The sequence below is a fragment of the Anolis carolinensis genome, chromosome 1 (genome assembly GCF_035594765.1).
Source record: "Anolis carolinensis isolate JA03-04 chromosome 1, rAnoCar3.1.pri, whole genome shotgun sequence".
In the NCBI taxonomy this organism is placed as follows: domain Eukaryota; kingdom Metazoa; phylum Chordata; class Lepidosauria; order Squamata; family Dactyloidae; genus Anolis; species Anolis carolinensis.
The window spans coordinates 91,236,539-91,263,132 of NC_085841.1; the positions used below are offsets into that span (position 1 = coordinate 91,236,539).

The 26,594-nt window shown below is 39.1% G+C and overlaps 1 protein-coding gene across 1 annotated transcript in view; it reads right to left on the reverse strand.

Annotated features, from left to right (window-relative positions):
* Positions 1 to 26,594, reverse strand: part of rnf217 (ring finger protein 217) — a 51,590-nt gene that overhangs the window by 12,249 nt on the left and 12,747 nt on the right. Inside the window, exons 2-3 of the mRNA XM_062979064.1 lie at positions 13,343 to 13,576; positions 5,018 to 5,182 (exon numbers count right to left, since the gene is read on the reverse strand). Coding sequence (XP_062835134.1) covers positions 5,018 to 5,182; positions 13,343 to 13,576 — 399 coding nt within the window. The remainder of the gene's footprint in view (positions 1 to 5,017; positions 5,183 to 13,342; positions 13,577 to 26,594) is intronic.

Genomic DNA, 26,594 nt, shown 5'->3' on the forward strand with positions numbered 1-26,594 from the left:
ATATCTCAATTAACAAAGCACATTTGTTTCTGTTTCTTTTTTAATAGAAAATTTGGTACCAGAGGTCCCTACACTGCAAAAAAAGAAGAGCCAGTTTACATGTCTCAACAAATTTGTTATGTAAAACTAACAATATGCTCAAAACAAACCATGTTGATCTCTAATTTGCTGTTTTCTTTGTTTTACTGTTCACAGATAATGAGTAAGGGATCCTGGAGGCAACTATTTCTTATCCTGCCTGTAGTAGGAAGGAACACATAGCTATAGTTGGCTTAACAAGACCAGAATTATCACCCTTTCCTAACAACAACAACAACAACAACAACAAAACCTTTAATAACTAAGCGGTTTTCATAGAATCATAGAATAGTAGAGTTGGAAGAGACCTCATGGGCCATCCAGTCCAACCCCCCGCTAAGAAGCAGGAAATCGCATTCATAGCACCCCCGACATATGGCCATCCAGCCTCTGCTTAAAAGCCTCCAAAGAAGGAGCCTCCACCACAGCCCGGGGGAGAGAGTTCCACTGTCAAACAGCTCTCACAGTGAGGAAGTTCTTCCTGATGTTCAGGTGGAATCTCCTTTCCTGTAGTTTGAAGCCATTGTTCCATGTCCTAGTCTGCAGGGCAGCAGAAAACAAGCTTGCTCCCTCCTCTCTATGACTTCTCCTCACATATTTGTACATGGCTATCATGTCTCCTCTTAGCCTTCTCTTTTGCAGGCTAAACATGCCCAGCTCTTTAAGCCGCTCCTCATAGGGCTTGTTCTCCAGACCCTTAATCATTTTAGTCGCCCTCCTCTGGACACTTTCCAGCTTGTCAACATCTCCCTTCAACTGCAGTGCCCAATATTGGGCACAGTATTCCAGGTGTGGTCTGACCAAGGCAGAATAGAGGAGTAGCATGACTTCCCTGGATCTAGACGCTATACCCCTATTTATGCAGGCCAGAATCCTGTTGGCTTTTTTAGCTGCCGCATCACATTGTTCGCTCATGTTTAACTTGTTGTCCACGAGGACTCCAAGGTCTTTTTCGCACACACTGCTGTCAAGCCAGGTGTCCCCCATTCTGTATCTTTGCATTCCATTTTTTTCTGGTATTGTATATTTCTGTCGCTTCTGTAACTGTTCATTTGTATTTTGATTCTGTAGCCCACTTGTCAACGGATGTCCAGAATCAGCAGCATCCACCACGGTCCTTTTTATCCTGGGCGACGACCGAGCCAGTTATTTTGGTTTGTTTCTCCATAGTGCTAATGAGTTAGGTGTTCTTAGTTCCACTCCTCAACTGAGACCTCTCTGGCTTGGTTGGACCTCCCGGTAGTTACACTACCACCAGCACAGCTCTCAGTGTCCTTGGAGCAGTTAAGCATTTGATGTGCATGGATGACCTGAAGCGGTATGGGAAAACTGAAACTGAAATCGAGTCTCTGACTAACACTGTACGATTCTTTAGCGCTGATATCAACATGGAGTTTGGCCTGGAAAAATGTTCGACAGTGGCACTGAAGGAAAAAATAATTGAAAGTGAGGTCATAAATATGCCTAATGGCCAAATGATAAAGTGTCACCAGCCAGAGGCCTATAAATATCTGGGCATACTATAGCTGGACAACATCAAACATGAACATATAAAAGCTATGGTCGGTAAAGAGTACACTCAAACGGTTAGAAAAATTCTCAAAAGCAAGCTCAATGGAGACAACACCATCAAGGCCATAAAAACCTGGGCCATACCTGTCATAAGATATACTGCTAGCATTATCAATTGGATGCAGATGGATCTGGTCAATTTGGACAGAAAAACAAGAAAACTCATGACCATTTATTAGTCACTGAATCCTCGCAGTGATGTTGACCAGCTATATCTGCCTAAAAGATCTGGTAGCAGAGGACTCTTACAAGTAAAACAAGCAGTCAAAGAAGAAAAACATGCCCTGGTAGAATATGTAAAGGAAAGTAAAGAACCTGCTTTGATTGAAGTCGAAAATCAGAAACTCCTCAAATCACAGTGGACAAAGAAATCACTACAAGAAAACTGCACTACGAACCAGAGCTGACAGCTGGCACACAAAGCATTGCATGGGCAGTCCCTTGACAAAATTGAAGGGAAAGTTGATAAGGAGAAGACCTGGCTATGGCTCACGAATGGGACACTGAAGAAGGAGACAGAAGGCCTGATTCTTGCAGCCCAGGAGCAAGCCATCAGAACAAATGCAATTAAGGCCAAGATCGAAAAATCAGCTAATGACCCAAAATGCAAACTGTGCAAGGAAGCTGAACTATTGATCATATCCTCAGCTGCTGTAAGGAAATTGCACAGACGGACTACAAACAGAAGCACAACTATGTGGCCCAAATAATTCATTGGAATTTATGTCACAAGTACCACCTGTCAGCAGTAAAGCACTGGTGGGATCACAAACCTTCAAAGGTAGTGGAAAATGAGTACACAAAGAAACTGTGGGACTTCCGAATCCAGACTGACAAAGTTTTGGAACACAACACACCAGACATCACGGTTATGGAAAATAAAAAAGTTTGAATTATTAATGTTGCCATACCAGGTGATAGTCAAATTGACGAAAAACAACAGGAAAAACTCAGCCGTTATCAGGATCTCAAAATCGAACAGGTGGTCCTAGTAGTAATCAGTGCACTGGGTGCCATGCCAAAAGATCTCAGCTGGCATTTGGAAACAATACAAACTGACAAAATTACCATCTGTCAACAGCAAAAGGCCACCTTACTGGGAACTGCACGCATCATCCGAAAATATATCACACAATCCTAAACACTTGGGAAGTGTTTGACTTGTGATTTTGTGATACGAAATCCAGCATATATATCTCGTTTGCTGTGTCATACTATGTCTTTGTGTCAATAATAAAACCTTTATTTATATACCGCCCTATCTGCTCAGGGCAGTTTCCAACATGATAAAAACAATGCAATACAATACAATACAATACACATAAAACAGAACCATACAACAATTTAAAAATAATACAAGTAATAAACATAAATACACAACATACGATCCAACAATGAAAAATAAAACTAGTAACAATATTGCATTTCAATGCCCATTGAACTCACTGCCCATTGAAATCAGGCAAGCCCCCACTCTTTTAGCCTTCAGGAAAGATTTAAAAACATGGCTCTTCCGATGTGCTTTCGGAGAGTAACTGTTACACACTTCTTTTGTTACTCCCCCCAACATCTATCCTCTAGACTGTTTTTCTATCTTATGTCCCTGTTCCCCGTGGTTTTATTCTTATCTTTTTCTCACCCCAAGTTTTAACGAAGTGTTCATGCGGCCCGCCCTGTTATATTGCTTTTTTGATTTTGTGTTGTACTGTACATGATTATTTATTGTATTGCTTAACTGTATTATGATATATTGTTTTTATATTTTGCTATATTGTATTGTCCTGGGCATGGCCCCTTGTGAGCCGCCCCGAGTCCCCGTTGGGGAGATGGTGGCGGGGTATAAATAAAGTTTTATTATTATTATTGTTTTTTATTATTGTCACGACCCAGGCAGCAGAGCACCAATAACCATACACAGAAGCCAGAATCTATCTAATATCTTTATTAAGGAAATATATAAAGTTAATAAAAGCAAGCGTATGAATTAGTCCAGGAGTAGACCTTTCAGGAAAGGTCAAAATTAGTCCAAGGAAACAATGTCCAATATGAAATATTAAGGTCCAAAGTTGTAATCCAATAACCGAAACACACACTTGCCAAGCAAGTGAGGGGAGATGACAAGGTCCTTTAGTCCATGAACTTGAGCAAGGCTAGGAAATAACTAGATTCTTGGAACACAAGGCTTGATTCAAGGCAACAAGGAAACAAGGAGCAAGAATAGGATCCGTGGAATTACTTGGCGAGGTCCGGAAAACAAGGCAAGATCCGGAGAGTAAAACAAGGCTGGAAACGAAGGCTTGAAATCGGGAACAAGGCTTGAAACAGGAACGAGGCTTGGAAACGGAGTAGCTGTCCACACACGCTACTCCGGTAGCTGACGAATTGACTCCGCAAGATCCCTTTGTGGGTAAAACACCTAAATAGGGTCCCGTTTTCCCGCCAAAGAGCAGTTCTCTGGAGAACCAGAAACGAAAGCTATTCTCTGAGTCCAGATGTGTGACTCCTTAAAGTTTCCCATGGAAAGCAGACTTAATCAGCTGAATGCTTAGCAGCTATCCTCGCACTCCTGCGAGAGGCCGCTTGAACTCCCCTCTGTTGTTTACAAAACTCATGGCGAGAAAACGTAGGAGATTTAGGTTCAGGGCTTGTTTGACAGACTTCTGGAAGACAAATCTCTTGCAGGTGCAAGGTTTCCAAATCTGGCTGGGAAAGTTCCAATTCTGACTGAAACGGTGAAAAACCCAAGTTTTCCTCTTCATCTAGCACCACAGTGCCAGGAACGGGACTACATGGCCCATGACTCATCACAATTATTATTTCCTAGCTCACGGTTTACTACAATGCTTACGTGAAGATACATTACAGCAATCTGGCACGAAAGGGCTGTACTTCTTCAGCCCTCCTTCACTATTCCCCCAATGACAATACTACCAAAGACCTTGCTGTAGGTGTAGGACAAGGCAGAAAAAGGGGGTGGGTGAGCATTTAAAGGACTTTGTAAAAAGGTTTTTTCTGTCAGAGGTTTTGTTAGCTCAGATACGCCTTTATTCCATAAATCTCACACCTATTGTTTAATTTTTTAAAAAGAGAACATTGTATTTTACGCCAGACATGTGAGTATTTTGCTGGGCAGCAGTAACGTTAACCGCTTCAAAATTCAGGACTTCAGCTAAGCAAACATAAAGAGGGTGACAGATAAGCACTTTTTAAAAGAGCAGCTATGTCAGCAGACAACAGAGACTAAATTCTCCTCCACTTAACTGGCCTGATAGCAAATCCTTAGTCAGCAGAAATTTTATTAATTTCAGTGGAAAACATCACAGAACATTCAATCACTAGAAACCGAGTTTAACATGCACTGTCTTACCTTGCATTTTGGACACTTTTGAGCATTTCTTTGTCCGTGTTCAATTTCACCGGCCCAGTGACGTAACAGCTTGTCTCCCTTTTTGTATTCTTTGCAGTTAATACCTTCATGCCAGGGAGAGTGGCACTTAAAACACCACGTGAATTGACAGGTTGGACACTGGATCTGTAGAAATAGGACCACAAAATAATAAAAAAGACAAACAATTTGGAAGGTAGAATGCCATGGCTGATCCCACAAAACCGGCAGTGATAATAATTTGAAGCTTCATAGGCCCTTGCATACAGCCATATAAGCCGGAATATCAAGGCAGATAATCCACAACATTTGCTTTGAATTGTACTATCTGAGTCCACACTACCATATAATCCAGTTCAACGTGGATTTTATAGAGCTGTGTGGAAGGGGCCCTAGTCACAACTGCATTGGATCTAGGGAGAAATGCAATGTGGGATGCTCTAAGGAAGGGCTAAGGCTCTCTTCATTGGATGCAAAAGTTGCTGGCAGCTCAGTTAGCCAAAAATGTTTGCAACCAATGTGGTCACTGCATGTTAATTTTCTGAATTCCATGGTCTGAACTGGATGGTTTATCCACATAACCACAACTATGGTTCTCTTTACAAGCCAATTATGAGTCATTTAGGCCAATATTGTTGAACTATCAAAGTAAATAATGCCACATGAAAGATCCCAAGCAATGAGTTAGTGAAGACACAAAATCCAACTCTCCTTCACTCACTCTAGATGTTATAATACCTTCTTGAAATAGGACATACTATCAAACATTGTAAGGGGACACCATCCAGTGTTCAGATTAAGCCTCTATAATTGTCTAGTGTTTGTGGGAGGATATCAAGAGGAAGGAAACATTTCTTTCTTCTTTCCCCATCCCACTGAAGTGGTTTCCCTAGTGTGCCACAGAATATGTGAAGGCTTAAGATAGAGGTTTAATATGAGCATTGATGGGTTTGCTAAATGGGAGTTTCTGGTAGGTGGAAAAAATAGAGGTGTTTTTTTCTGCCTTCCTGTCTTAACAAATCAATAAAAAAGCAAACCCCATGACACATATGCCCCAGATCCTAATGTGTCCCTTTGTATTCTATATTATCTGCCATGCTGACTTGAGCTAATGGGAGTAATAATCCAAGACGAATGAAGGGTACCATGGAAGTGTGCATCCTCAGCATGATTTGGGGTAGGAGTACTTTTATCTTCTGTGTATCTAAGACGTTCTTTAAGTATGTAAAAGCTACTGGTTTTATTTATTTTGTTCTCTTCTAAACTGATAATGACCTATAGTGACTTGAGTGTAAAATAAAGCTTATTTGGCTACCAGTAAAGAACACTTTAAGCTGCCATAATATAGAAAACCTTAAAATGTATTCTTACAATCACACGGAACAAAGTTAAATGTATTTTAAAATAAATAGCAAAGGTTGTGTAGATTGTTAAGCAGTATCATTGATTCCTACCACGGAACACATGCCAGTAATGCTTAAAATACATTAGATACTGCAAATACAATTGACCCTCCATATCCAGATTGTGTATCCATCCACTGCTTGAAAATGCCCCCCCCCCCCAAATACTCAAAAAGCAAAACCTGACTTTGCTGTTTTATATACGGAACACAAAATTACTACACCATTGTATATGATGGGACTTGAGCACCCATGGGTTTTGTTATCCACAAGGAACAAAAAACCCTACAGATACTAAGGACTGACTATATTAATGGAATTACTTACATGTGGAAGGTGCTTTGCTAATTTCAGGCCAAGACAAGTGTTGAAGGAATTTTCATATTTTAAATGTATTGGACAAATTTGATTTCAGAACATCTTCCTCTACGATGTCTACGATAGCATATTTATTTATTTATCTATCAAATCTGTCCAATATAGTGTGTTCTCTGGATATATTGGACTATCTTCCATATTATCTGCCATGCTGATTTGAGCTGATGGGAGTTCATCATCATCATTTTGGAGGAGGAGTACCTTATTTATTTATTTATTTATTTATTTTATATACCACTCTTATCCCTCAGGGGGACCCAGAGCAGTCTTACAAAATGGCAGAATTGGATGCCACATATAATACAAAATGTAGTAAAACCAACAGTCGTAAAACACAATTAAAAGCTGATATCCAAATCCCGTTAAAACAATAAAAACTGTGTGACCATTACAACAAGGGCAGTAGAATTGAGCCAAAGTCAGAGCTAGTCCGTATTCAACTTCATATTAATCCAAAGAATCCATTAGGTCATATCAATCCATATCCTAGGATGGGCCAAAGGCTTGGTCCCACATCCAAGTCTTCAGCTGCTTCCTAAAAGATATGAGTGAGGTGGCTTCTCTAATCTCCCTTGGCAAGGAGTTCCACAGCCGTGGAGCCACCACCGAAAAAGCCCTGTCTCTCATCTCCGCCAACCACACTTGTAATGGCGGCGGGACCAAGAGCAGGGCCTCACTCAAAGATCTTAATCTGCGGGAGATAGGTTCTGAGAGGTAAGTTGGAACAGAGCCATTTAAGGTTTTGTAGGACAAAGCCAGCACTTAGCTTCCGGGCACAATTCAGACAGCCAGTGGAGCTGCTTCAACAGAGGAGTTGTATGCTCCCTGAATGGCGCTCTAGTTAGTAACCTGGCTGCGGAACTTTGGACTAGTTCCAGCTTCCGAACAGTCTTTGAAGGCAACCCCACGCAGAGTGCATTGCAATAGTCCAAACTTTAGTACTTGTGCATTTAAGGGGGCCCTTAAATATGTAAAAGCTACTGATTTTATTTTTGTATTTCTTTTAAAAACTGATAACTAGCATAAATAAAAATGTAAGTGAATTCATCAAAAATCTCATATACTGGTTCCAATAGCTCTAACAGCCCCCATCTTTAGAAGAAGGTCAAGCCAATGGAGAGCACTTACCCTCCCTTCTCTCAGCATTGCTTTCCCCCTTGTGGGAGAAATAGGGGACATCTACAAAATTTATCATTTATGCTGATAAGATCCATGGTATGTTTTCAAGAAAGAAGAGATTTGCATTTCCATCGCTCAGTATCTGCCAAGTATCGTTAGGGTTCTGCCTGTCCTTTTGCATTTACGTTTCCTCTAATTAAAGGGAGTCTCACAGAGTTAATAATGGTGCCTCTCTGCTGGATACTTCAGCAGTCACCCTTGGTGTTCTATTTCTAAAGCATGCAAACACAGTAGGCCTTTGCTCCATCTATCATTTGCTTTCTGGCTATCACACCTACCGACACACCATGGTAATCTCACACATGTTTCAGAAGAATCCAGAAGAACAAAGCTTCCTGCAATATGTTGCTCTGGTGATTGAAAACAGACACGATCAGACAGGCTAATCCTGCTTTGCTCACACTGACATACTACCCCTAATAACTTGTGGATGGAATTTTGATATTTAGCCTAACCTTTCGTCTTCTGTTATCATGGATCTGATTAAAGGCAGCATTTTTATGCCTTAGTGGAAAGAATTCATGGGAGGGTTTCACCAAAATTTTAGCAAAAATATCCCATCACAGGCATGAACGAAGACTAATAATTCTTATATATTCATACAAATATTAGGAGCAAAACAACTTGGCATTTCATACATTAACCTGAAAAGGAGATAGGAGGGAATACAATCATTTTAAACTCCCTGCATTGGCTCAAATTGAGGTCAAGCTCATTTATGTCTCAGTGCCAAATACTGATTCACATTATTTAAATTAAGAGACAAATCTGTACTGCGTACCCAATCATTATAGTCGGACATCTGATGCTTATAACAGTGTAATGCAAATGATGTTACTTGCAACCACGAAAGGCAGATTAACTACAGTCCTTTAGCTCATGATGCTCTCATGTGGTATGAATAAAAATAGCCAATGATCCAAATAGAATGATAAACAAATTAAAATAATCCCTTCTGCTGCTTTTCAAAAGGAGAATCAGATGATGTCTTCTTGTGTGCAGAGAAGAACCACATGTTGGCTTGAGTCCTAGTTGTGCTTCTAACATGGATGTGAGTGCAGATGTCATTTGTCCACATACAGTATTTCAACAGAAGGTATCAATAGTTTTAATGACCAGAAACACTGGATTAAAATCAAGTCATTGCCACAAAACATTTTGTTATTTGATTGCTTTCAATGATTAAGGATTTCTCCTAAGAAATAATTTTTAGATGCTCTTTCTAGCCACAATTGTTTCAGGTTGCTTTTTAAAAAGGTTTGCAACTTTCCTTGCTTAATTGGGGTTCTTAAGCATGTTGAACTCCTACTTGTCCTCAGATAATGACTCAAAAAGCAGCTGACCTTTGAAATATTAGGGATTATATGTAAAAAAAAGTCTAGTTTAGCAAGATGTACTTTGTAAGTTTGAACAGAAAAACCAGTTTCACAACAAAGTTGTCCCATTCCTTGAAAAGACAACAAAACAGAATATATTATTGCAGAATACATGACGCCAAAATACTGATCATATTTTCAGATAGAGACCAAGCTGCATATACACCATATTACTGGCCTAGGCCTGATTTTTCTACAACATTACTTGTTTGACTAGTTTTGAAAGGAACATGCACTGGCAATGAATATGCATGAGGAATACATTTTAAAAATTTGAAGCAGGAATGGAGAACATAAATAGAATGAAGCTGTGTGTTCATAATGTACTGCAAGCTGTGAGTTACTATCTTCTCCCTTCCTTAGCCAAGCAAGACCAAAGATTGAAAGCAAGTGTTGATATTAGCCACTAAGTGCCACCCTGTCAACTTCATTACATGGAAACATAATTCAAAGATTAATGTTCAATATGCTATTCTAATGTATGCTGTATGTAAAACTGATTACCTTCTGAAAAAACCTGCACATAATGACTATCTGTTTAAAAATAAATTTCATATAATTCAGTGTGATAGATTGGTGGTGCTGAATTTTCTACAGACAGTTCTACAGTAGAGTTTCACTTATCCAACATTCGCTTATGCAACATTCTGGATTATCCAACACAATCTGCCTCCCGTCCAGATCCACAGCTGTTTCTCTAGACAGCAAGAACTGAACTTTTTACGCATTTAATTTCCGATAATGTTGTTACTGTAAGTTCGTTTTATCCAATTCTATCTTTATTTTTAGTCAATTTGTTAGTAACCAGTATTTTTGTAGTCAATGTTTTCAATACATTGCAATGTTTTGGTGCTAAATTCGTAAATAAAGTAATTACTACATAATGTTACCATGTATTGAACTGCTTTTTCTGTCAATTTGTTGTAAAACATGATGTTTTGGTGTTGATTTGTAAAATCATAACATAATTTGACGTTCAATAGGCTTTTCCTATAATCTCTCCTTATTATCCAACATATTCGCTTATTCAACGTTCTGCCAGCCTGTTGATGTTGGATAAGTGAGACTCTATTGTATATGCAAAGACATTTTTTCCCAGTGGCTTCTAACGCTTCTTACATACTGTGGATGAAACAGAAGGGTGTCTGACGGAAGCAAGGACTATGAAAAATTATCCATCACAGTAAGAACAGTGTCATGAAATATGTGATGCTACTGACTGAAATGCACAGCTGGGTTATTTAAAGCTTCTGAACCATATTTAATAAAAATTATGAGCTGCCATCTCCAAAGCGGACCGACGGCTGCTCAGATGTACCGTGAGACATATGGTTGGATTTTCTCATTATATTTCTTTCACAAACAGCTGGAAAGTGCAAGAGGAAACACAAAAAGTGCACAATCCCTAGGAGAACAAGGATGTTTTGAAAAACATCATTTTGATTATATTATACTAGCTCAGTTGTCTTGCAAAAGAAGCACAGATAATGCATGCATTTTTAAAATGTACTAATTAATTCACAAGCTTATAAATATAAAGCTAATGGCAATCAGATATGAAGCTCAAAAATCAGAGTGAATCTTCAAACTCCAGTTTCAAGCTTTTGGGACATGTCCTGGGTTCACAAATTCCTTTCTTCTTTTCTGTGTAGCAGCTCTTCTCTTCAATGTCTAGTTTCCTGTTTGAGCACCATGTTTGTCATAATGTTCAAACAGGCCGTATAATACATGTTGCCAATATGCATGCCATAGACATAGAAAACTAGTAGGTCAAAGAAAATGCAGGAGGAAAAGGAAAGTATAAAACATAAGCCCCAGCACCCCTTGTGAACTTTACAGTTTTTTTTAAAAAATGGCTTGCTATGTTTTATTTACAAAAAATATATTTACTTAAACTGCATTTTCCATTAATTTTAAAGCAATGTATATAAAAACACAATAAAAGTCTATGAAACAAAGCACCACCAATACTAATCACCAATTGAATTAAATACTTTAGAGGAGTAGAAATCAAGTACAAAAGGTTGCAATTTCTCCAATGAAATCATTTCAAACATTTGTCTGAAAAAATTAGAGAGCTTATTGGATCCCTTAGGACAGGCTTGAGGTTGTACAGACTTCCAGATGTTAAACCATCACCCCAGCCAGTATAGCCAAATGGGATGAATTCAGGGAGCTGCAATCCTATAATACCTACATGAGTTCTATCGTGTAGAGACTGCATAATTCCTATCTAAGCCTTAGGACCTTCTGTCAGCTGAAAAACTGAACTTAATTAAAAAAAAAACCCTCTCAGATAATACATTCTAACATTAGATAGAGCTAATGACAAAAGGGCTAAAAATACAAGCATATTTTAGTCTCAAGTTCTTCCTGACAGTGACTAGACTTTAGAAAAATCTAGTCTTTTAGAATGAAGATACTATTAAGTGATCAGCAAGAAAACACATCCAGAGGAGGACTGGATTTGGCACCACTATCTTAGGTTTGCCCCATTAGGAAAATTCCACAACTGTGATGCAAATCATAGAATCATAGAGTTGGAAGAGACCTCGTGGGCCATCCAGTCCAACCCGCTGCCAAGAAGCAGAAAATGCCTGCAGGTCTTATTCCTTGAATCCTGCAAACAATCGTCAGCTACAGGATCAACATTTTGCCATCAGCTCTCTTTGAAGGCATATATTTATAAAATTCTAGCAATAGCAAATCTGTTTTTGCAAGTCAGGCATGTTTCAAATGGTTGATCATATTTTGCTATATTGCCTGTATAATAAGGCTATTCATTCCCAGTATCTAGACCTGATTTTGGAAACATTCCCAGACAAATCTGATAGGTTTTATATTTTCCCCACTTCTTTCAGATTCTAGCCTATGATCCTTAAAATCTTGATTGACTAATAAGCATTGTGATTACGTATAAAAGCTTAAGATGATTTCTTTTTAAAATAATGAATATCCTAATTTTTAATATTTTAAAATTATGCAAAGCATCCCAAACAGTGCCAAAAGATGGGGGTATACACTGAATACATGGAAATAAGGGCAGACCTCCACATGTTGTCTCTACTTCCCAGTGTTCTAAGCCAAACACAGATAGGTTACGGCAGCAGTTAGCTGCAACATATTAAATGCTTTCAAGCTTCCCAACTCTGGAAGTGGAGTCAGTCACTCCCCAACTTTACGTTCTGCTCAGGGCTTTGAAACAAATAAAGCAGTAGAAGGAAATTGGGAAAGAGAATCAGGAATAGACATCCAAAAGCAGTTTGAACAGAGCCAATGTCATCCACAAAATATTGAAGCAAGATATATATATCTATCAGCTATGAATTTAGTGAGTAGTGTCTGGCAGCTTTAGTTTCCTATTTTTACTGGACTTGCAAAATACAGCCAATGACTTGCCTTCACTGAATTAAAAATGAAATATTTCCAAATGGCATAAATGGTTCAAGTTTTTTCCCCCCCGGTTAGGAGTGACTTGAGAAACTGCAAGTCGCTTCTGGTTTGAGAGAATTGGCTGCCTGCAAGGACATTGCCCAGAGGACGCCCAGATATTTGATGTTTTTACTATCCTGTGGGAGGCTTCTCTCCCCGCATGGGGAACTAGAGCTGACAGATGGGAGCTCAGCCCACTCCCTGGATTTGAACCGCCGACATTTCGGTCAGCAATGCTGTCGGCACAAGGGTTTATTAACCCATTGTGCCACTGGTGGCTCCGACATGGTTCAAGATGAACAAGAGGGTTCTATATAACCAACAAATAAGCTAGTATGTTAACTGGCCATTTGTTTGAACATATAACTTATCACTGAAACAGTAAGGGGACATGAAACTGTAGATTTGTATTCTAAAACCACAGCTTACATTAAGATCCAGTAAGAGAAGAAAGCCCATTTAATGCCCACCACATCCTGGCCTACTTTTGCTGCTCACAGCTGTGCCATCTAATCCATAGCTCTGGTGAGCATGCTCACTTTGTACTTGTTCTCCATTTTGGTGGGGGTTGGAATGTGGCCTCTCTTCCGGAAGGTTGTAAAGTGCTTGCATTGAGGGCATGGCTTGGTGCTCGAGCTGATACGGCCAAGTTCCAGGAAGTACTTATATTTGATGATGTCGTCATGTGGCAGGTTGAAGAGGACAGTTGTTTCATCCAGATGTTCACTGCACTCGGTTATTGGGCACGGGATGTCCGCTTGCCCCACTTGCACCTGAATGCAAACACAAGAGTAGTAATCAAAACTTCGGCTGACAGGTCAATGATTTATCCCATGGGAAATTATACACCAAGATTTTGTTGTAAAAGATTAATAGATAAAGTTACCATACAACCTGACCCACAAGCAACACAGAGGGAAAGATGAGACAGAAACAGATTTTCCCCTATGTTTTGAATGTATTTTGTTTCTATTCACTGATAAAGAAAATTGCCCTTTCTGTTGATAACATACGGTAACTGCTGACTTTTCACAGGATTATGCAACAGAATTGTCTTCTACTTCTTGGGCAAGCTATTTTTCTACTTCTTGAGCAAGCTATTTAGTCACATTTTTATTCCGAATAAACAAACACATTCAACAGCAGTCAAACGTCAACTCCAGGAGTGTGAATCCTATAGCATTCCAGATTTTGTTAGACTGCAATGCCCAACATTCCCACCATTGTCTAGACAGGTTGCTGGGAGATGCAATCTAGCAATATTAGACAGATTTCATAAATTTCACATCTGACTTGAAGGTTTCAAATGATTTCTATCAATGAGCAGCACAAAGCTGTGACTCCATAAAACCATAAAAACGAAGTGCGGTGAAAAATGAGAACAGATCAATAGTTAAACAAATGTTTCTCAAAATTTAGTCTTCCAAATGTTTTGGACTTCAGTTCCTAGAATGCCTTACTATTTGCCAAGTTGGCTAGGACCTTTTGGAATTGAAGTCTAAAACAGCTAGAGCAACGGTTCTCAAAGTGTGCTCCGCGAAGCCCTTGGGGCTCCATGAAGCATATTGAGAGGCTCCACAGATCCCTCCCCCCTTTGGTTCTTTCTTTCCCTTTTTTTTGGCACTACAAACAATATATGGACATAGGAATTTGTCCATGTTTTTTTCAATTAGTTCACACAAACACTCTCTATCCATCTGCCACTGGCCCAGCCTGTCTGCCAAATTTTAAAACATAATGCATCAAAAAGTTTGCCCATGCCTGATATATATACATTATATGTAATATATTATAATATAATATAATATACAGTAGAGTCTCGCATATCCAACGTAAACGGGCCGGCAGAACGTTGGATAAGCGAATATGTTGGATAATAAGGAGAGATTAAGGAAAAGCCTATTAAACATCAAATTAGGTTACGATTTTACAAATTAAGCACCAAAACATCACGTTATACAACAAATTTGACAGAAAAAGTAGTTCAATACACAATAATGCTATGTAGTAATTACTGTATTTACAAATTTAGCACCAAAATATCACGATGTATTGAAAACATTGACTACAAAAATGTGTTGGATAATCCAGAACATTGGATAAGCGAGTGTTGGATAAGTGAGACTCTACTGTATAAACATTTCTTGGGGCTCCACAAACAACCTTTGGTTCAAAAAGGGCTCTACGGCTGAAACACTAATGTTGCTCTTACAGCTATATAATTCTGTTTAGGAGAGCTTAGGGTAAAATTTTTGTAGGAAAGTACAAGTCCCTGTGCTACATTTCCACTAAAGCCCACTCACTATCAGCATTCACTGTCCATGGGAGGTCCTTACTAGAACTTAAACATGCATTTTACAAGACAAAAAGTTGACAAAAGGCAACTTGAAGCCGCACACACACACAAGTGACAGGGTGTCACACAGGTTTACAAGAAAGTATTTTAAAGTACAGTATATGGATAATGAGAATCGAGTGTTTTGAGCAAGTAGGTTAAGCAAGTAGGCTGCAGCCGCAGTAGTGAAGATCACAAAGAAGTATTACAACAGAAATGCTATGCGAGACCATGATGATTTGTGGAGACAAGGACCTTGTGTTTGATCAATGAACAGACAGTAAGTGCAGGGATTTTAAAGAAGTAGAAATTTAAAGAAACAAAGACGGTAAATGATAATGTTACTATACTGACTTCAATACTGTGAAATCTACTGCTTGAATAAACAGAGCATGTTGACACACTCAGGTGGTCAGTACTTATGGTCAGAAAACATGATCAATCAACATGATGATCAGTAAACAAATTAGTGGAAGGAGAGTATAATCCAGATGTTTCCTCCACTTGGATCTCCTAGTGCCCTGTCTCTATGAGGTCAAAAGAACAAGTTATCCCTTTATTTTGTTATTTAGATCCTTTAAAGTACAGCTAATATAACACTTTTTAAAAAAATCAGAAACGTTTAAATCTTTTTCATCTTCGAGTACTTTATTACTATGGAAAGTGTGGAGACTCCTCTTTTTAAATAACAGGTAAGCAGAAATTATTCCCAGCTCTTGGGAATTGCCAGGGGAGGAAGAAACACAATTCTATACCTTGGCCTGTAATTTGCAAAACCTAGTTGAAAATGTGTGATGTTAACACTACATGTCCCCCACCTCCTTTGCATGCAAATCTTACCGCTGTGTACAGCAGACTGATAAAGGTGGGATAAGCATCATATGCAAAAGCTAAACACAAGAACTGATGTTCAGAAAGATGTACTTAAAATCAAAATTCTTTGGCAATTTTGACTCTTCTTTCCCTCTGGAGAACTCCCATCTGTGCATTTGGGCACAAGCAGCACTACTCCAACAATTACAGAGTGAGGAAGGAAGTCTTAGTGGCTAGAGAAATCTCCCACCAAAGCCAGTTCCTCTTGTAAAGACCACAAACCTCTCTTTAGCTGCCTTATCACTTTGGAAACATCTTTCCACAACCATTTTTCACTGCCCAGCCAGCCCATATCATCAGACAGACCCATCTAGGATTTCATGAAAGGGCACCAAATTCTTAGTAATTTAAATTGCCATGTTTGTTTGTCAGGGATGAGGAGCCTAGCAGGAAGGGGCAATTTAGCCTCTCTATTCAAGAAATTCTGAATTCATAATGAAGGCTTGCTCTCATGTTCCCACCAGCCATACCTGTGAAAGTGATGGGACTGAAAGAAGGACCTCTCAAACAGATGGACCTCTGTCTGGTCCCTTCTACACTGGCATATAAAATCCGGATTATCTGCTTTGAACTGGATTCTATGACAGTGTAGAGTCATATAATCCAGTTCAAAGTAGATAAAGTGGATTATCTGTTTTGATAATCTGGATTATTTGGCAGTGTAGAAGGTGCCTCAGATAGTGCATATAAAAACAATTCTGGCCACTGCAAAAACCTGGGCATCTAGGTTCAGTACATTGAGCAAATCGGCATCTTCAGGGGAAATGTAACCCTACAAAACCTGTATCCCTATTCCCTAATTTGCCTTTTGTCTGATGAAAAACATCTCTGTCTTGTCTGGAATGAACTTCAATTCATTTGTCCTCACCTAAACCATTACTCATGGTGGATGTTGGTTTAGAAGTGCACCAGCTTCCTTGGAATTAGGTAGAAAGAATAGATTTGGGTGTCATCAGTAGATTGGTGGTAGGATCTGCTACTACTCCGCTTCTCATAGCCTGGGAGGTGAAGGGCTATTTTCTACACCAGTCAAGTGTTCTCTAGATGGGTTGGATTACAGTCCCCATTACCACTGCTTGGGGATGATGGAAAATATATCTAGAGCCTGCTATATTGGAGAAGGTTAAGGCTATAGAGGATTTATTTTTATCTTCACTGCCATTACAATTACAAGTTGCTAGACACAAAGTAAAAGTATAACTATAATTAATTTCACCTAGGTGTCATTCTGGATATTATGTTTGGTTAATAAAATGCCTAGAAGAAATGGCTACTTTGCCTAAGAAAATGGCTCACTCAGTTCTGAAATAGCCTGTTTCTATTATTCTTTCACACTCAAAGCAGCCATTTGGAAAATGAACCCTTGAAAGTGCAGTCGCAGTATCACTGAATCCAATGGGAAATAACTCCCTACCACTCTAAAGTAGGAACGAAAATGAAAAAGGAGTACAAAACAGCCTCCATTTACAGCAGCCACAGTGTTGTGAGCATGCCTCTAAATTTAGCCTCTGATACACCAGCTGTAACGCTAGACCTTAAATATAAGCATTTTGATAGCACTTAGATCACTTTGATAGACTTTCATAAAACATAGGTTTAGCTATTTTTCTTGAATGCCATTACTCCATTTTTGAATGAGATAATCACATAAAAGTCCTCCTTCAGCTAGACTGTCGTCATACATGACTAAATATCCACTTGAGAAATAAGAAAGACTTAGTCATGCTGGGAGACAAATGACATCAAGAAGAGAAAGAAAACAGATCTAAGGAGGGCAGCAGTAAGAACAGACAATGTTTGCACGTAATCAGTAGGAATGGGTACACACTAACTGCAAATGCTATTTACACAAATACAGTAATTTTCCCCATTACCTTTGAACCATATGACAAAAGAGGGTTATCTGTCAGCAGTGACTGGAAAGACTTCATGTTGCTTGTTTACTTATGGTGACCGCATGAATTTCACAGCGTTTTGTAGACGTGGAATACTTAGAGGTTATTTTGCCAGTTCTGAAATATAGCCTATAACATACAACTGGAGGAAAAAATCTACCACTCAAATTCCCATCATAAAAAAAATTTCTTTATTGAGGAAAAATCTCTTGCTTATGACACACGACACATCACTGTTAGAAGAAGGAAAATATCATACAAATGCTTTGGTTCTTGTCCACTGAGCAACCATCTTTACCACCAGTAGAGAAACCATGACAAAGGCCTTTCTGCTAATTAGTGCTGCAAGGAACTCCACTACTCATAACACAAATAATTTGACACAACTCCATATTAGATCCTAAAATGCTTTCACTTAGCTTAAAACTCCATGTAAGTAAGTTCTGAGAAAGAATAGATTGTGCACAGAGTGAGAAGACCTTAGAAAATAAGAATTCTACAAATTATAGCTATTCTTAGAAGTAGTTACATCAAGCAGTCCTCCGAGGCTCTACTTTGACCTCCAATTTTTAGGGGACAGTGAAGGTAGTTACAAGATTCACTCAGTTATTTACTAAGATATCTGTTTCCTTCATTATTGGCCCAACAGGAAAAAAGGGGGGAAAGGGGGGGGGAAGCAAAAAGCTATACAAGATGATGAATTTAAAACAATGTAAACAGAAAGTTATTTTAAAAGACTAAAACACATTAAACAGTTTTAACAAGTTACAACAGGCCAGATTAACATGATATAAAATATGCACTTTCAAACTTCTAAATTCTAGACCAGTCTGTATAAACCAGATGTATGTCAGGTGCTCCCCATGTACCAAGGTTCCAGAGAGAAACATTTAGATCTCTATACCACAAAGCAGAGGCAGACTAGATGCACTCATTTTGCAAGCCACCTAGTCTTCATTCAAGTTGCTGGTGTAACTATTTGCCCTAATGGTTCCACTTGGGTGTGACTGGATATGAAAATGGGCTCTCATAATCTGGACAAAATAGCTGTGGGTATAGATTCTCCTCCAGGCAAGCAAAGTGTTAATAATGTCATGGGTTATGTTATATTGATTAGAGGTCAGCATTATGATGGAGCAACAGAGATGTGGTCACTGTTGCCTGCTTTTGGTCTAAAACTATTTAGCTGCTTGTGATTCCCTTTATTTCATCACTTTTAAACTTATCTATTATGCAATGCTTTTGACACAAAATAAATAAATAAACCTTCTCAGATTTTTATGATGCGATAGATACCCAACTTCAAATTATATCCAACTCCAGGAATCCAAATGATTGTTTCCAGCAGATTCATGTAGCTATTGAAATTTATTTATTTTGTGTCAAAAGCATTGCATAATAAATAAAAGTGATAAAATAAAGGAATCACAAACAGCTAAATAGTTTTGGACCAAAAGTGGGCAACAGCAATTGCATTGTCCGTAGCTTTAAACAACTCCTCCTCTGTGCATGAGGCAAGGCACTGTGGGCAAGCATACATATGCGGAGTTGTTTGTTCAGCTCCACAGTCACACAAGGTAGAAGATTCCTCCAGGTAGTGCCATCTTACCAGTTTGTCTTTTTGATCTGCCCACTCCGCTTCTGAGTCTGTTTAGGTACTTCCAAATTGCCCATTCTTGGTTTGCCCCTGGAGGCAGACCCTCATGGGGGGCCATCCAGTTGGGATTGCCTGGTTTGGCCTCCCAGAGGGACACCCTTGCCGTTGCTGGGGGAACATCAAGAGAAGTGGTGGTTCTCATGAAACCCTTCCTTGATTTGAGTTTGGTGGGAGGAGGCTGATAGTCATGCAGTGGGTGGCTTTCACAATGTTCGACCTTATTTCTCTCACAGTTAGCAGCAACTTCCCGTCGCACGTCGGGGGGGGGGGGCAATGCCAGCTAGCTTATAGAGTTTATCAACAGGAGTAGGTTTAAGGCATCCTGTGATTATTCTACATGTTTCGTTCAGTGCTATGTCCACCTGCTTTGCATGGGCAGACTTGTGCCAAACAGGTCAGGCGTACACTGCAGTTGAGAAAGACGAGGACAGGGCTGATGTTCTTATTACTTGTGGGTCTGCATCCCATGCACTGCACAGTTTCCGCAGGATATTATTGCGTGCAGCTACTTTGTGCTTGGTGTTCATGCAGTGTTTCCTATATGTTAGTGTTCGGTCTAAGGTGACACCAAGATATTTAGGATGGAAACAGTGTTCGAGCTCTTGGCCTTCCCAAGTAACTTTCAGTTTCCTGTTGGCTTCACAGTTACATAGGTGGAAAGCACACACTTGTGTCTTGGCAGGGTTAGGCTTCAGGTGGTTCTCTTTCTAGTAGCTGAAGATACCTTTCAAGGCATTAGTGAGCTGGTTTTCAACTGTTTCAAAATTGCCTGGTTTAGGGCCATGACAGAATACTACTTTTCAGCAAAATTCCAGCAATAAAAAGTTACAGAACCTACCATCCAAAAAGGATTAGCCAACATCAAAACAACATCAACAATAAAACAGTATTTTCAGGTCCATCTTGGCTAAAAAGTCTAAATAGAGGGCATGAATTAATAGAAATGTAATCAGAGAGAGATCTAACAAAGACACAGTAACATATGCTTCCTCAGTCCTGTCATTCTGGTTACTGGAGTGGGCAAGAAAGACTTACATATGTCTTACAACCTCAAACCACAAACATCCATTTGCACAAATTGAAAATTAATCACAGTAAGACAAGCATAAAGACTTCCAATGATTACGTAACAATTGTAGAATCCAAATAAAGGCACATGCTCTTCTGAATTGCATTGCAATTTCGGCATAGCAAGTCTAGGAAATTTAGCCACAAGGGCAGAGTACTTGCAACAGCTCCACTATCCCACAATGTAAGACATAAAATATTTTTTGAGAGGAAGCTGCTGCCAGCATGATAGACTAGAACTATAAAGGACTACAGTCTGTTTAGTCACACTAAAGCTATTTTCGCTTTTTTAAGCAACAGGGCAATATAGTATCTACTTAAAAGTGGGAAAAGACAATTGGGAACAATTATTACCCTACTCAGACTACCTGAAAAACTATAGTATGCTCATGGGGCTGGTACCCACAGTTTCACCAACCTACACCTGAAAAGTACGTCCTCTTTAGGAATTTTCTAGATCTCCCAGGTGGTTCTTTGGCATGTTTGCATCAGTAGTTACCAATGAGTCATGCTGGAGGACCTAGAGAGGATATTTCTCTAGGAATTTGCTAGATCCTCTATTGACACTCTATGGTAATTTCCTGCAAAAAATATTTAATTAGAATTCATTATTACCCGCAGTTTTTCTGTTTCCATTGTAAATTTAGGAACATATCCCTTGTGTATATGCGGTCCATATTGTATATGCAGGGCTAGTTGCATTGGCCTTGCGCAGCAAAATATAACAAAATACAAAATCCATAAGCAGCAATATCTTTATTGGGAAAGCAATCTTTTGAAGTTTTCTGGGTTTCTTCTTCAGTGAAGGAGAAAAATGGTGATGATGTTACCATCACAGGCCTACATTTTGTGTGAGATATTGTCAGTTAAGATGGTACAGAGAGATTTCAGTACAGGCAGAGGCTACTCTCCTTAATGGCCATGTGATGACTGAGGACAAAAAGTAATAAAAGACAGATAATAAATTTTCAACTCCACTAGCATCAGAAAAGTAACTTTTCTTGAGATCTAGAGATTGTTGTTCTGTGCAAAGCTAACAGATCCTTTCCTCAGTAGAGAACACTGAATTTCTAGAGGAGTTCCTGTATTAACATTTGAAAAAACTTTTAGATGCTGTACAGATATGCCTGCCTTTGGAGCCAAATAAAGACATTGCTGCTTATCAATTTGGGGTGTTATTGTATCTGAAAGACTGTTATAACCCCATTTGAGCCAGCTAGAGTTTTGCCATCCTCACAAAAGAACTTTCTCTTGGCCCCACCAGGCACATTTGGTGAGGATCCAAAAGGAAGCCTTCTTGGTGGCCGCTCCTGAACTGTGGAATTCTCCTCCATAGGAAGATAGATTGGCCTCTGTTCTGTTTATGTTGGCAGATATTTCCGTTTAGCTTGACCAGATCTTTTGAGTGCCAAATGTTTTCTGCAGAAGGTCTTACAGTTTGTGTAGGCTCTGTTTGTATTAGCACTGTTAGAATATCTTAAATGCTACTTGTAAAATTGATTTAAGTTAATACTTATCATATGGTTTTACAGTCTGTCTTACAGTTTAAGTTTAGTGCTACCCATTGTTCTAACCTTTGATTCAAATGGTAGGTCACCTTGAGTTCCATATTGTGAGAAAGGTGGGATATAAATTAAATGAATGCACAACTCATTTAATTTATGCCATCAAACAGCTCCATCACCTCTTGTATCCAGGCAATGCTTCAATGGAGAGGTGTATGATGCTTATGATGGTATGCAAGGAGCCTTCCATGGGATTTTAAAAGCTTTCATACTGCAGCTGATCAATGCATGTGTCTGAACTCCTGAAGAAGGGAGCTACAGGATGCTGTAATGACAGGGGTAAGACTACCTAATCCATCTCTGTCCCCAGTCACACAATGGGTTGCATTACTTCTAATAACACCTGAGTGGAGCTGGTATCAACTGCCCACTTCCTTATCCCAAAGACATTCTGAAAGTTAAAAAGTTCTATGGAAACATGGTAGCAGGACATTTCTTAAGAGACATTAAGAATCCAGTTGAATCGATCTACCCCTTGGAGTGGATCATTCTATAATGAGGTCGTTTCAAAACAAAGCAAATATTTTTAAACACCAAAGAATATCTAATCAGATCTGGTGTTCCTGCATAATTAATTTACCATCTAAAGATCAGTGCCTCTGTCTCTTCTGACAGGAATCCTTATCAACTCTCAATTTACATAGGAAGGTTTCCGATTACAGGTAAATCACTAATTGAGAAAGTCCCAGTTCTCTCTTTGAATTCCAAGCTGGGTGTGTCTTTGTTTAAATATATGACAATTATGAAATAAACACACATTTATTACAAGGACTGGTATCCTGGTGGTTAGTGCCAACTAGAATCGACCCATTCAATTAATTCTTGAATAGTGAGTCAACATTTAGGGAAAATCCATTGATTCAATGGACCTCCTCTAATAGAATCATAGAACCTCAGAGGTGGAAGAGACCACATGGGCCATCTAATCCAACCCCCTGCCATGCAGGAAAAGCACAATCAAAGTGCCCCTGACAGATGGCCATCCAGCCTTTGTTTAAACGTCTCCAAGAAAGAAGACTCCACTACACTCCGAGGCAGAGAGTTCCACTGCTGAACAGCTCTTACAGTCAGGAAGCTCTTCCTAATGTTTAGGTGCAATTTCCTTTCCTGTAATTTGAACCCATCGCTCCGAGTCCTAGTTGCCAGGGCAGAAGAAAACAAACCTGCTCCCTCTTCCTTAAGACAGCCTTTCAAATATTTAAACATGGTGATCTTGCCTCGTCTCAGCCTCTTTAACCCGCTCTTTATAGGGATTTATGATATCCAGACCTTTGATCATTTTTGTCACCCTCCTCTGGACACATTCCAGCTTGTCAATATCCTTCTTGAATTTTGGTTGAATTTAGGCCATATTTTAAGAGAAAGGAAAAAGTTTAATATGATTAAACCTTTATAAACATCACTTAATAAGATTTCTATTTACTAAAAGTGTTTTAATAATCACAGAAATTTGCTATAACACCATTTTTTTTCACCAGTTCCTTAGTTTGTGGTTCTGGATTTTTCTTAATTTAATACCATGAAGGAGAGCTTCCCCTTGTGCATAAATAAAGCCCACTTAAGGATTTCCCCCAGAGGCAGGGAGGCATTAAGACAGACTAGTGCATCCATTTCCTTGCCCAACAGCCTTAAACGACTGCACAATCTTTTTCACAAGACCACTGTCAAAATGTAATCATGCATGAAGTGTTCAAGGATGGTATTTAAATCCTCTTATAATTACTGTATTTTAAAAAATATTAAAGAGAAAAAAATTAATGCTACTTTCTGTACAATGCTTGGTATCAGTGTACATTAAGGCAGTTGTTTTCTCCATCATAAAAAACACAAATAATTAATTTTATAAGCTAAACACCTGCTGTTCAAATACAGGCACACTAAGGTTTAATGCCTCTAAAAAAGCAAGCTCCAAGGAAAACCTATAGCTCTCTTAAATTAAAGTTAGTTCTAAATCTAGGGTGGGCATTATGCAGCCCTACAGATTTTGTGAGATTGCATCTGTCAGCATTTCTTTTGCCATTGGCCATGTTGGCTAAGCTGGATGAGAGCTGTAGTCTAATAACATCTGGGGAGTTGCCTAATTCCGACCCCCTTAGCTAAGACTAAATGCATGCCACACAAATTTACACCTTTTACATCTTTTGTTACATACAGTGGAGTCTCACTTATCCAACACTCGCTTATCCAACGTTCTGGATTATCCAACACATTTTTGTAGTCAATGTTTTCAATATATCGTGATATTTTGGTGCTAAATTCGTAAATACAGTAATTACTACATAGCATTACTGCATATTGAACTACTTTTTCTGTCAAATTTGTTGTATAACATGATGTTTTGGTGCTTAATTTGTAAAATCATAAACTAATTTGATGTTTAATAGGCTTTTCCTTAATGCCTCATTATCCAACATATTCACTTATCCAACGTTCTGCCGGCCCGTTTATGTTGGATAAGTGAGACTCTACTGTACCTCTAAATTTTACTGTTGATCTATCCACAGTGAACATCAAAATCCAAAATTTTGGCCCTAAACCCAACCCTTATGGATTTAAATACCATATATGAGGTTAACCTATCCATGAGTATATATTAGGGCAGGGCCATAGACAGAAAAAATTGGGGGGGGGGGTGAAACTTTTTTTTAGCGAATCATGAAAAGTCATTCCATAATGCAAAAAAATAAAAATAAAAAATTAGAAATTAGGCTCCACTGATAAACTTCAATGGACATTCAAGATCGATAAACTTCAGTGGACACTCACAGGGATTTCATTAATCAATTAAAATTCATGAGTAAACCAGTTTTTTTTTTAAACCTGAAATTTTTCCGGGGGGGAGGACACTTAACCCCCCCCCCCCCCCCTTAGCTACAGCCTAGTATCAAGGGTCCTCCAACTTTATATGCAGAGGGCCGGATCATGGTCCCTCAGACTGTTGGGGAGTCGGATTATAGTTGGGGGAAAAACCCACTAGCAAATTCATATTCACACTGCACGTATCTTATTTGTAGATCTAAACAAATGGAAGAACAATACAATATGTAAAATGAAGAACAATTTTAACAAAAACTTACCAGTATTTCAATAGGAAGTGTGGGCCTGTTTTTGGCTGATGAGATAGTCAAGTTAATTAGGATTGTTGTGTTGTGTGCCTTCAAGCTTTTTCACATTCAGGACAACCCTAAGTCTAAGGCTTAGGGTGAGGCCCGTATAAATGACCTTGGATCCAGCCCGTTGGCCCTAGTTTGGGGACTCCTGGTATATATGACTAATAGTCATCATCAACAGCATGGTATAAAACCTATGAGTGTTGGACTGGCCCAGGTTCAAATGCCAATGAAGCACCTTGAGTAAGCTCTGGCTAGTCCATTTTTCCCATTGTTGACCAAACTCATAATTGTTATAGAAGATCTCTTCGAACACTATGGAGGGAACTAACCCTAGAGTGACAGACACACTAGTGATGAGATAGATCTACTGTTTTAAGATTGAGAGGAGACACGGTAACCATGTTTAAATATGTGAAAGGATGTCATTAGGAAGAGGTAGCAGACTTGTTTTCTGCTGCCCTGGAGACAAAGACTCTGAGCAATGGGTTCAAATTACAGGAAAGGAAATTCCACCTGAATATTAGGAAGAACTTCCTGACCAACAGTGGAATTCTCTGCCTCAGAGTGTAGTGGGGGCTCCTTCTTTAGAGGCTTTTAAACAGAGGCAGGATGGTCATCTGTCAGGTGTGCTTTGATTGTACTTTTCCTGCATGGCAGGAGGTTGTGCCTGATGGCTCATGTGCTTACTTCCAACTCTGTTATTCTATAATAAACAAATACCATCACTTAGACATGAACATCTCTCCCTACATCAATTATGCTTTTCACATCATACCTGACAAATGGCTCTGAAGAACACAAAAGCCTGCATGCTATTTTATGAACTTTCAGTTGGCCTTATTAAAGGTATTATCCTAATAAAGATTTTAACACCCCCCCCCCCCCCAAATCTCCCTTTCACTCCTGGACTTGTTTTTTGACAGGAGACAGCAGTCTAACCATGGCAAGGGTATACATTAACAAAGCTTCTTATCTGTGGCTGAAAACTCAAAAGCCTCAAGCTAATTAGTGCCTGGAGATGTTCTCTCCCACCTACTGAGTCTGATATATATTCAGTTGGGGAAAACCAAGGACTGTGTGAAGCCCCAAATACCCCCAAAGCACTAGATTCCACGTGATTTTAGAAAATAAGAAGAGTTAATCCTGTTTAGTCCTTGGATGGGAAGCAACAAGACAAAATCAGATGCTGTAGGCTACATTGCGAAGGAAAGAACAGAACCACCTCTGATTGTTTGTTGCCTAAAACATGAATATCTGCATTGTAAAGTTTTACTCTTATGCAGAC